The sequence below is a fragment of the Scatophagus argus genome, chromosome 16 (assembly GCF_020382885.2).
Source record: "Scatophagus argus isolate fScaArg1 chromosome 16, fScaArg1.pri, whole genome shotgun sequence".
Lineage (NCBI taxonomy): Eukaryota > Metazoa > Chordata > Actinopteri > Scatophagidae > Scatophagus > Scatophagus argus.
In genome coordinates, this window is record NC_058508.1 from 12278119 (window position 1) to 12290948 (window position 12830).

Consider the following 12830-nt stretch of genomic DNA (forward strand, 5'->3'; position numbering starts at 1 on the left):
CTGCAAGTGTAAGGCAAGCAACATCTGTGTGAAGTCTGGGCAGAAAGGCTGTTTTTGCTTGTGAGGGATCAGATTACAAAGACAAGTCTTGGCAGATAAACGAGGGCAATATCAGTGCGAGGAGACAGAGTGGAGGGTTCTCATCATACACAAAGATCAGTGCACGTATGAATTGGTGTGCACGCAACAATGCTGATGCACATGCGATGCACACTAATGCAGTGCAAACAGTCATACACAAGCCAAGGGAAAAACATACAGCAGAAGGGTGGTTTTCCTGTGGATACCATGCACACTCACACATTCGTAGAAATAAATATGTGACTGAGACAGGGATTACAACTGTGACCTGTTGGCAAAAGAGAAAGGTGTCCATACACACCTACAAACACACACACATATATATGCAAGGCAATGTAAACCAGCAGGTCTGAACCAAAGAACAGTTGTGATGGGAGAGAATAAGGGTACGACGGCAGCAGAAGGATGACGTCAGGGTCTAAAAACAAATGATCAAGAACATCATCAACAGGTTAAAAACTCACTGCATCATCCATCTATCACTGCAAACAGCAAAACTCCAGTGGCCGAGAAAACAAGCAGCCGATCGGAGCTCATTGCACACGTTTACTCTGAATACCTGTCTACCCAACAAGTAACTTCGATGACTGATTATTGAAGAATGAAGGGTGGATAAGGCTTCCTGTGAACAAACCGATGTGCAAAGAAAGCTACCAGATCTATAACCTGAACGCAATAAAGAGATTTATTTGATAGATTTTATTTTTTCACATTTGTCTGCAATGTTCGAAGAGATAAATTAGTGCGCTAATTCGGCCGTCCTCTCCATTGTTGCATCAGTTTTAGCACTGAGGTGGCCAACGTGCAGAGATTTGTTAATTCTTGAATTCTGACTATGGCACACTTCCTGTTTGTGTCTTTCTTGCCAGCTTTGACATAGCAAAACAATCTGCGATAAATTAGTGAAATGTGTTTGTGGAAAAGAATCAAGAACTCAAGTACCTAAAATTGATACCAAATGCTCAGTTAGATTCTTAGTCTTGTTTACTCATTCTTTGCCTCAACATACTGCCTGATTTAAATCATGTTGTTGCTGCATTTTTGGTATCAGTATTAAAATCTCCCAATTTCTCATTGGTGCCAGTATCATAAAACTTCAACCAGACAAGACTAAGCTCTGTAGGCCACAGGCAATAAGGGTTTTAATATGATAAATAAAAGCATAAATTATAAATGGAAAGACCAAACTAGAAATGAGGTTTGCAGTCTTTTAGTTTTCCAGCTAAATATGTTATCATCTTCAAAGCAGTGGGACAACATTTACTTAAACCAACATCATTTACCTTTGCTCTGGAGCGTGACAATCTTGAAAAACATTGACTTCTCTCTTACTTTGGGTCAGTTGCTTAATAAATATATAAAATTATAATATATGTTAAAAATATGCCATAGTGGTTTCAAAACATGAAAAGATTTACTCTTCATCTATAAAAGAGAGACCCAAGCCCTTACCCAGACGAAACAATGTGACATTGCGGCAGGCAGGTTCAGGGTCAGATCATCCTACGTTATCAGAAGCAACGTGCAGCGCCTCTGCGGCTGGGTCAGTGTCCGACGACTCCTAAAAACCACTGACCCCTTACTGCAGATTTATGACAGCCAGACACTGAGGTGTGTGATGAGTGTGTGAAGTGTGTACAAGGGTCAGTGGGCGGATCGGAGGGGACACAAGAGAATGAATGCCTTTGGTGTACATACCAGAAGAACAGCCTCCTGTGTGAGTGTAGTCATCAGTGCTTTCTTCTCTGTGTGTGTCAAGGTCAAAACAGGGCCTGATTATAGGGCATTCTGGAGAACCATGGGGTGTGTGAGCATGTGTGTGTGTGCACACAGAGAGGCTTCCCTCTGAACACAGGCGGTAGTGGCATTCCTGCCCCTAGGCACTGGCTCTTGAAGCCAAATCTAAAGGAATTTGGGAAATGTGCGAGGGGGCATATTCTCTGACTCTGAACAGGAGACTGAGAGATGGCAGTGTGATGAGGGGAGGGCAGAAAGCAATCTATTTTTTTGTCTTTTGTGGCCCCCTGCAGGGTCTGGTAAGGATGGCACCTGGAGGGTGAGGGGCACCAGGTGAAGGAAGAATGCCGAACACCAAACACCAAAAAGGATCACTTAATTGATATGAAGAAGTCGAACAGAGGTGGCAAGAAGCAAAACGAAGTGTATGAAAAGGCTGAGAGCAGCAGGTTGAAAACACTGGGCAGCAGCAGTGATGCAACAGCAATGCTGTGGAACGAATGTGTTTGAGTAAGAGAAAGGCTGCCTCTCTTGAACATGCCTGACAAGCATAAAAAAGAGACAGCACAAGATGGAGAGAGAAAAAGAGCGACTGCATTACCTTCTCTTCAGTTTCGAGCTCTTTGCTAAGCAGCTTCTTCTCTGAGCAGTGCAGCTGCCTCTGTAGACTTTCCACCTTTTCCTGCAGAGCCTGGGGGAAAGGGACAGAAAGTCAGTGTCGTCGGCTGGCTGACGAGAAAAGGAAAAGCAACACATAGATCTGTGTGGTGTAATGAGTAACCTGTGCACAGTGATATACACTTATCTGCAGTTTCATTTGGAGTGACAACAGAGACAGCTTGAATCTGAACGATAGGAGTGCAAGCGAGGAAACGAAAGAACATTCAAGACGCAGAAGACAGAACAGAAGACAGAGGGACAGCGAGGAGAGATGCAGCCCGCGATTAGTCTTTGAGTGTTAAAAGGCTAATAATAAAGTCATGACAGCAATTACTGGCAAGCTGGCCTCATTAAGCCCAATCATATTTCTAGACAAGGGCATGCAGAAAGAGAAACTCGCTCATTCAGGGAATTAGCAAACTTTTTAGTGCTTTTGTTAAAGTGCATTCCTTTAAGGATAATTATTTCTTTGGAGGTAATAAGAGAGCTATGCTGTGTCATTTAGTGGATAAGAACCCAATTTGCATGTACTCCAATACCTGAGTTGATCACATTTCTCCACAGGGCGCCAATAAAAATTTAATCTATTTTGCTTTCTTAGATTGAGGCAAGAAAGAAAGAAAGAAGAATAATGAAAATTCACAGTATGTGTGTGTTTGTGCACATGTGTGTGTAGGGTATTTTTTTCCCCCCTCCTTGCCTGTAAGTGATAGCAGTGGAAAGAAAGGCGAAGTTCCCGCATGTGACCCAGGGCCAGATGTTTTCAGTGCACATGTGGACACTTCGTCTTTGATTAGTCTGCTTGAAATACACACTCATGGGTTTACACACACACACGCTTCATGTAGCGCCTCCAACATGTGTATGAGGGGGACTGGTTAGCATCAAAATCCGCAAAATCTCTCCCCACTGGAGTTGAGTGAGCGGGCCAGGTGTTGCCTCGTTGATTCTCGGAGCAGAGGGAAACAGTCCAGGTGAGAGGCATGACCAGCCAGATCTACAACCCACCACGCTGACATAAATCACATAAAGACTATTAAGCTTCAGAGAGCTGGGTTGAACTTCTGGCGGGCAACTTTCTGAGAACTACTGACTAAAAATGAAGGAATGTGCAGCACAAAAACCAAACAAACAAGCAAAAAAAAAAATCCCACCTGAACCCTTTGATGTCATATTGTTAGAAACAGCAGATCTCACAGTAGCTGAAAGTCGTTTTTTGACATGTAATCATTAATCTTTTAATAATTTCAAACATCAGCTGCACTGATACAGGTAAATCAACTTTTGGCTGATTTTGGACCCTAAAGAGGGCATGTTGAGGTCAGTTTTAGATCTGCAGCATGAACAACAGCTGGTTTCCAGTGTGTTCAGCCTATTAATCAGGGTATTCCTTAGCTAGTCACAATTCCATCACAATCCACATCTCCATCCACTGCAACCCCTTGCCTTCGATTTCATCATTTCATTTTGTTTATCGGTGAATCAAAAGCTCAACAACAGTACAGAAGCATTTTTTTTAGTGGAGCTTACACCATTTACATGAGTTTACCGATTGTACTGACCAGGGCATGTGATTGTGAGGTTTCATCCTTTTGCTTTTAAAGAATTTCCTCTTTGAAGATCAAAGCGTAGCAACTATCACACAACGTGTTGTACAGATTGTCTAGCCTTTGAGACTTATTTCTCATGTAGCACACACAAGCATTAAACCACTGTATTGTATTTTACAATAAGTCTATTCCTTGTTGTATGTCAGTGTCACTTCCTTCCTCTTCCACTTGCCTAACTGTGTGCCTAACCTCACCCACATTTGTCCAAACAAGACGAGAGACCCTGACAACCCCCATCGTTTCGAAACCCAAGTGTGATTCCCCGCACTGTGACACAGCATTTCTGGACCGCGTCTTCTGGGAAGTAAGGCTGACTAGTGGGCCTCAATGGTGACGTGTTTGTCTCTTTCATGTGGGTTCTGTATCTGATGTGCTCGACTCTGAGGGTTGATGTTCAACAATTGTCGTTTCATTAATAGAATCATATGGGATGAATCTGCTGATGAATAAAAGCACTTTGTGAGTCAGAAAGAGCCTCAGAAATAGTTTCAGACATGATGCGTTGAGGCTGTTGTTGAGCACAGAGCAAAAGACATCACACTGACACCAAAAGCCACAGACATTAATTTGTGAAAAAGACTCCTGACAACAATAAAATAAGACACCCGTGAACACCTGCACAGCCCTCCTGATGCAGTCTGAATGCCACTGTCTGACTGTGACTCAAATCCAGTGCTAGCTCAGGGGCACACATCTCAAACAATAATGAATGTGGAAATCTATATCGATATTAAACTTTAGACAGTTGTACTTCCACTGCCTCTTTTACTTCAATGCCTCATTTTCCCAGACTAACTTTCTGTCTGTCATAATTCTGATATTTATGTATACACACATGTAAACACTCAATGCACACACAAAATGTTGGTTGTTTCTATAGTATGTAGTGTGTGAAGGTGTGTGAATGGCCTTGTGAGAGGAGGCTGCTTAAGTGTCTCCATATGCTCAGGGCGATATGGTCTTTATCAGCCATGCAGACTGGGATCATTGTGAACAGGCCAGGAAGAGGGGGAAATCAGATTTCCTCAGGGTGAGATGGAGGGATGGGGGTGGGGGGCGGGTGAGATGGAGCGGTGTAACAGAGAAAGGTATATGAGGGAGCAAAAAGTAAACAAATTGCAAAGCAAAACCCTGGGAAGTTAAGACAGCAATGTGATATCAGGAAGAGAGAAAGAAGTTCAGAGAGGTGAGAAACAGCGAGATAGTGAGGAAGAAGAGCGGAGGGAGATGAAGGAGAAAAGCATGTGGCTGGAGTGAGGAGATGGGGCAGCGGTGAACCTCTGCTGCACAGTCCCACAGTCGGGACGCTTGAAGGCCTCTCTCACCTCTCCATCAGCAATGTGCCTCAGCCTTTCATTCCAAACTTTGGCTCAAAGGATTAGCGAGGCACACGCGCACGCAAGCACAAACAAACGCACCGCTCAGGGCGATCCATGCAGGTATAGGCATGCATTAATATTAACAGCAAAAGTTCTAAAAATGTGAGTGCTACACTCAGTCAAATGAGTGTGCAATTCCAGCGTTGTATGCACAAAAACATACACACAGACACACCAATGCCTGAGTCATCTTTCCTGGGTGGTCCTCCTGCACAGATAAGGCAAGCATGTTTCCCTAGGGTGAAGTAAAAGCAACAGAGGGCAGAAAAAAAAAGCAAAGAAGAAAGAAGGGAGGGAATAGTGGGAGAAGAAAAAAAGGCCAGGGGCCTCTTTAAACTTGGTGTTTTGTTAGGAGCCGAGCTGCTCTTCATGTGCGGCGGGGCCTTCTATTTGCAGCGTGCTGTCAGAAGTTTCTCCCAAAGTCTGGATTAAAGAGATCCTCTAATGACACTGAGGCTGGACGACTTCAGACAGCAGCAAAAACCTCACACTGCACCGCCTCCAGCCAAGGACACACACACACACACACACACACACACACACACTCACACAGACAAGTAAAAGGGTAAGAACAGATACATACACAAGGGGCACGAAGTACACAGACGTACATAAACAAAGAGACAGTTTGTGGACTGCGCCCGCTCGCCCACACACACACACACACACACACACACACACACACACACACACACACACACCACCTTTAGTAGAACAAGGCAATGTGTGTATGAATGTCTACTGATCTAATAGTAAATAATAAAGGAGCTGCTAACCTCAAGGAGAGTTGGACGGCCAGAGAGATGAGAACCGACTCTCTTTTATCTGCACTTTTATCAAAGGATTGTGTGAAAGGTAAAGAAGAGTGTAAGAGAGAAGCTGTAGGAAGAGGAGAAGGAGAAGGAGGAGGAGGAGATGGAGGAGGAGGAGGAGAGAGGTCTCCCTCCTGAGGTGTTAGAGAAGTGAAACTTTTGCTTTTGCTTTGCTGTCTGTCTGTGTGTAGGAATAAAAAGGTTTAGCAAGTCGAGCAGGACAGTCCCTCTGAAAGATATCACTGATATTGGTATGAATTGACTTGCTTTCAGCACTTTGATGCCTTTCAGCACTTTTCCCCAGAGCTGATTTCGAACTGAGGTGGGAAGATACTATGATGGCGGCGGCGGCAGCAGCAAACTCACTTGAGCAGCAAATAGAACAGTTATCTCGTCTATTGCAATATGCACACATGTCAGCACAGTTATGGAGGCGCCTTTCCTCGCACTGATGAAAATAGCAAGACAATTGCCGTGGTAATGAAGACATGTTGCAACCGAGTTATGCCCACAGGGGGAACACAACGTTCACTATCTGCTCGTCTCCGTCTTTTTCAGCTGCTGTGAGCTACAGTAGAAAGAGAATAGGAAACAACTCTGAAATATGCGCCATATGCTCTGTGCGTGTGTGTGCGGCTTACATACATATATTCTGCTTATCACACATTACATAAATGAATGGATGTTTGGCAAAACTCGCAAAAACATTAGCAGCCTAAAAACTCATGACTATATCTTGAAAACAACAAATAAAACAGATCCATGTGTTATTTCAGGAATGAATACTGAGGTTCAGAGGTGCAGTCACTGATGCCACCCAAGTTGCTTCAAGATTGTCAACTAACAACATGACTCTATACGCATCTATCTTTAAGCAGTTTATTAAATTAGTTGAAGTCACTCTTCTAATTAGTGAGTGAAAGCATAACTTAAGAAACAGTTTAGAAACAGTCCGACTGTGAAAGAGTCAGTTGTAGTGCTGAACCCAACTCTGTGGCTTTATGCAGGTTTTAGCTCCTTTAGCTCATTATTTTTAATGCCACCCTGACAAAGACTGTTGAGTCTCCCTGCTCTCATTACAATAAGTATAAGTAGGGCTGTATGAAGTACTTATCCATAGTCAGAGTATTACCTGCAGTTGATAGCAATTGGCATCAATTTGGAGAGCCCCATGGATGGGGGTCAGCAGCAAAACATACTTCAGCCACCTAAAAAAAGGCCCACATAAGGAACTCAATATTAAAAAAGTGTACAGCTTCAGACTCTTCCCTTTCTGGTGGGAAACTGAAGCAGTTTCTTTCAAATGAGTGCGGTGGTTTTGAAGAGAGCAGGGACTGGTATAACAGCTTTGGTATAACACGTTTTGCTGCTGACCCTGTTAGCTTCTGTGCTGGTACTCCTGTCTGCTTCTCCAAGCTGCGGTCATGTCAGCTGCCATCAATTGTTGGTAATACACTGAGCAAGTATGAAGGACCTCACACAACCCCACTTCAAAAACTTGAACTGTTCCTTCAAGCCCCAGTATTAAACTGTAGGTAATGGCTCAGACATAGAAATTTGATAAGACAACAGATCGTCAGGGTTGTGCTTTTGCTCCCACAATTTAACGAATCTGGTGGCTGACTTTTATGCTGCCATTTGTTGAATTATTTTCTAGCTTCTGATTTAAGTCTCCATGATTCTAGAAGAAATCATTTAATCAAACTCTGAAACACGTGATAGTGTTGTAGGTGGCAGCTCACCACTGGCCCTGTCAGGGCCCCTTGTTTGTGCTTTGTTGGCAAACTGCTCAGAGTGTGATTGAAACATGAGAATTCAATAAAAATTTAGATTTAGGAGGGGAAAACTGATTTCACAGAGCAGGCTTGTGTCTTTTATATTTTCAAATGTACTTCAAATGTACTGGACCAGCTAATAGCATAGCCTTCTGTTAAAACTTGACAAAATTTTGCAAGTTTTGTATATTATAACTTTTATTTTAACTGCATGAATGACTATATAGTCTACATGTATAATCTGTTCCAAAAGATCTGCTAGTCAGATTTCTTGGCAAAAGTGCTTAAAAAGTGAAATCCTTTGCTTAGAGTACAGTGTTAAACATGGGTTTATAAGCAAGGTGCCACCGCTGTAATAGCAGCTTGTCTGCCTCTGCCTACAGACTGGATTTGTTTTAACATGGGGTTCTTCAGAAAGGGAAGCACAAGACTTTAGGCCATTGTGGTTTCTTTGTACTGAGCATTAGGCCTGTGGTTTAATGAGTAATTTCCGCTGTTCGCTCCGTTGTTCGGTCTCTATGAGCTACTTCTCACGTTCCCTAGTTTCATCCTGGAATGTTATCTCTCTCCTACTTCCACCTCCTCTGATATGTGGATCAAACACTGCCGGGAATCTGCCCACAGCCGGAAAAGTCATCAATCAGCCAACACCAGGCACACATGTAGAGTCACACGCACATACACACACAGAAACGTATACATGGACATGAAGGCAGAAGAGTATTTACACAGATATGTAAAGACAGGCAAGAGAAAGAGAGCCTTAACGCATACATATTTCTGCTAGTACATGCTAATACAAAGGGCAAAACAGACCTGAACTGACAGCTGGAGAGCAGCCTTACTGATGGCACTACAGTCAACTCACTCCTTGTGTGGACAACATGGTAATCATTTTCTCAATGAATCATAAATGTTGCATGTAAATGTCTTTGACTTCATAATGTTTGAACATTTTTACCAGTCACTATTTTTGCTTTGTCTCTCCACTGCTTCACTTTGGATTAGCTAGCCGTTTATTGGACAGGCAAACCAATGTTTTGTCTAAAGGCGTAAAACAGTCTGCACAGAGGTTTTCATTCACAGTGGGACTGACAGTAATACACTTCCACATTATAGAAAGTCATTTAAAGGTAATACTGGAAAAATGTCTTGAACATTGAGGAAGTATTATTCATACCCACACACACGCAAAAAGAAGAAAGCGACAGAAACACAGATGGCTCAACAAACTACAGTAAACAAATGTGCAGTTCAAGGTTGACATGAAGAACATGGACACGTGTCGAAGGACATGGACAGACACACAAACGGAGGAGACAAACGCACACACGCATACACACAATGATTGAAGCAGCTCTTTGCCTCTGTGACAGAGGGTATCCAGCACACCTGTTCTTGATCCACTGCTGCCATTCCTTCCCACAGGCAAAGTCATCCTTTCAAGCCCCTCAGAAACTAATGCATATATAACTAAAGAACTACAGACAAACTGCAGCTGTTACAAATAGCCCCCTTGAATGTGTGCATGATTGTGTGGCTGTGTGTGCACAGGAACCTTGTCCCTCGTTACTGGTGTGCATGCATAGCAGCAAAGCTCCTAGATCACATGGGCTCCATCTAAATTTGACAAAAACAAAATACGAGGTCCACATCACACAGTGCACCTCATACATTCACTCTTATCCTCAAACAGAGTGAGAAGATGGTCACTGTTGCATTATGTAATGTCTGCTGTCACTTTGCCCAGAGAACACTACAACAGGACATTCTCTTTGACTATCACTAGAAGTTACGGCTGGATGGGCCTGGATCAAAGGTGTGTATCCCTGTGTGTGTGTGTGTGTGTGTGTGTGTGTGCGTGTCAGTGAGCAAACACTGAGCACAGAAAATGTGACACTATTGAAAGGTGCAGAGACAAGGGCACTAACTCAAAGCTGGGCTTATATGTGTGAGTTTGGAAGAAAGATAAAGTCTTAGTGAGGAGGAAAAGGGGAAGAGGTAGTATATGTAGGCCCCTGTATGAGAATGAGAGAACAACACTAATTTATAAATGTGTGCGTGTGTGCACGTGTGTGTGTGCACGGCAGCATTCAGCAGGCTGAAAGACAGGAAGCACTGCTGCGGGGAGCAGGAACAGCAGTGCTGATCAAAGCTCAGGCGGGTGACACTATGGGCGGAGTGCCATTGTTTATTCACCAGCCACCTCTCCCTTTTGGCAGGGCGAGGTGAGCCATGTGTGCTTGTGTACATATGTGTGTGTGTGTGTGTGTGTGTAGACAGACAGCGAGTTTGAGACAGAAAAGAGTTGAAGATACAGAGTTGGAAGGATAGGGTGTGAGAGAGAGTGAGGGGAGAGAGACAAGGCCTGTGTGTGTGTGTGTGTGTGTGTGTGTGTGTGTGTCTTTGTACCTTTCTCTTGGCAGGCTAATGTGGGCTTGAGTTCTGTCAGTTTTGGCAGCTGCACATTTCAGGCGCACTCATACATACACTCTCACACACTGACAAAGAACACTGCCCTGTGCACACAGCCATACAAACACATATCATGTACTCAAGTAATCCCACTAACCTCACTATTAAACTTTACATTCACCTCAAACCCATGTGTTTCATCAAAGGCAAATTCCATCCTCAAACGGAGACACTTTACCAAGACACCACATGTAGGGAAACAGATGACATGAGGAAGTGAATAATCCTCTGACCCAAATGCTGGCTATGCCCCAACGTGCTACACTGGCTCCCTCCATATTGGCTCCCATTGCACTTACCTGATATGAATAGATTGGACAGATGAAAGCAAATACAGCGCTTTCATCTTGCTTTCACCTTCCACAGTCCTTTGACACCAGTCTGGTTCCACTGCCCACTCCTCCCTTGCCCACTGTTATGAGATAATTGGTAACCTAACTATAACTGACCACAAACGATTGCAACTCCATGTGAGAGATCATTCATCAGCAACAAGGGCAGGAAGGTGAAACATTAGAAGGGGAACAAAACCTCAGCGTGACACTGCAACTTCCTGTTCCTGATGGATGGATGTGTTTTTGTTTAGTCCACTTCAGTTGTATCTCACGACCACACAGACCATGGATGAACCAGAAATCCAAAACAATGAGTTAAAAGCGGCTAAAATGTGCATTTGGGTTCAACAATGCAAAAGCCTCTTTCATTTAAAAAAAAAAAAAATCCTTCCTGTGTTAATTTAAAAAACAAAACAAAAACAAAACTTAACTGGAAACCAAAACAGCAAAGCTACTTGGTGTACTAGCAGTGTCTACGCCAAAGCTGCTACACACACACACACACACACACACACTATTCATACTGCAATGCAAAGCCACTGTTGGGCACACACTAAAGCACTCAAGCCTATATGTACGTACACATGACACGCTCCCACGCATACCATACAAAAATACTCCACCTAAACGTCACTTATACAAAAAACCCATAATGAACATAGTTAACTGTACTACGGTCGTTCTAAAAAAGGGGTTTACGAGATACATAGGTCTATGCAGTTAACACCCACATTTAAGAAATCACAAGTACAGTAGAGCCACGGAGGGAGCTAAATTCGGGCTAGAAACAGCGGAACAGGGCTGGCGAGGGAGAAAAAAAAGGGACATCTGATCCTGTGCAGCATGCATTCAGAACAACTGTTTTGGGATTATCCCGATTCAAATGTGCGGCTAACTTTGATGTTATTTTCTTCCCCTCCCATTGTCTGAAGCCCCTCGCTCTCTTCATAATCCGAGCCCTTTGAAGTGAGCAGCATGGAAACAATGTCAGCGGGCGACACGCTCCCTCCGATGGCCCACTGACAGCTCTCCGCCATTTCTTTCTTTCTTTTTTCCCCCCTTTCCTCCCTTGTCCTTCTGTTTGCTGTCTCAACCCTCACACTTCCTCCATCCTTTTGTCAGGTCTAACTCTCTTTCTTCCCCTTCATTATTTACCATCCTTTTCCTCTCCCTCTTCTTTCAAGAGTACACCAACTCCTTCTTTTATTTATTTAATTTCCGTCTCTTTATTTGCTGTTTGACCAGTCTTATCTTCCTTTCCCTCAGTGATGTCTTCTTCCCCCTCACGTCTGGCCTTTAATAAGCAATTCAATCATTAACTGGAGTCTCATTAGCGGGTGGTTAATACAGGGGGGATCATAATAATGAGGACACAGATAATGGAAACAGAAAGCCTTTGTCTGCTCCCAACACAGATGCCAAGGCCTGTGTCTTGTAACACAGCTTCAGCTGGGGAGACAGCGTGTGTGTGTGTGTTGTGTCACGATACAGTTAGATTACAAGCAACAAAGCTACAATATTAGCAAGTTCAGTCAAAGTCAGCGTTGTCAAGTCTTCCTAAAAGTGACAATCAAGTCCACATGGAACATGATAACATAATAACAAGAATTTCAAGAAACTTATAGTAAGGGATGAATTATTGTGTATCTAAGTGTGACTTAGTGACTGGAGCAGTTGTTCTTGATTTAGACAGCATGCAAAGACTTTCAATAGGTAACTACTTCATTCAGTGGAACAGGAATGAAAAAAAAAAAAAGAAACCGAATATCGGGTGACATTTCACTGTGTCACTTAAGCATGAAAAAATGAAAAAGCAGCTCATCTTCTGCAGTGCTTTGCATGCATGTTGTCTCACAGGAAATGACTTCCTGCAGCTTTACTGATCACAATATGAACACAGTGAATGAAAGATCAGTGAATGAATCAAGATCTGAAGTTCATTAGCCTTACCACGGTTTTTGTGAAG

At 43.3% G+C, this 12830-nt stretch overlaps 1 protein-coding gene across 7 annotated transcripts in view; it reads right to left on the reverse strand.

The window, feature by feature from the left end:
- Positions 1-12830, reverse strand: part of cep112 (centrosomal protein 112) — a 94445-nt gene that overhangs the window by 7481 nt on the left and 74134 nt on the right. For all 7 annotated transcript variants that reach the window (XM_046414560.1, XM_046414559.1, XM_046414561.1 and 4 more), the window contains exon 24: positions 2420-2509. In XM_046414560.1, coding sequence (XP_046270516.1) covers positions 2420-2509 — 90 coding nt within the window. The remainder of the gene's footprint in view (positions 1-2419; positions 2510-12830) is intronic.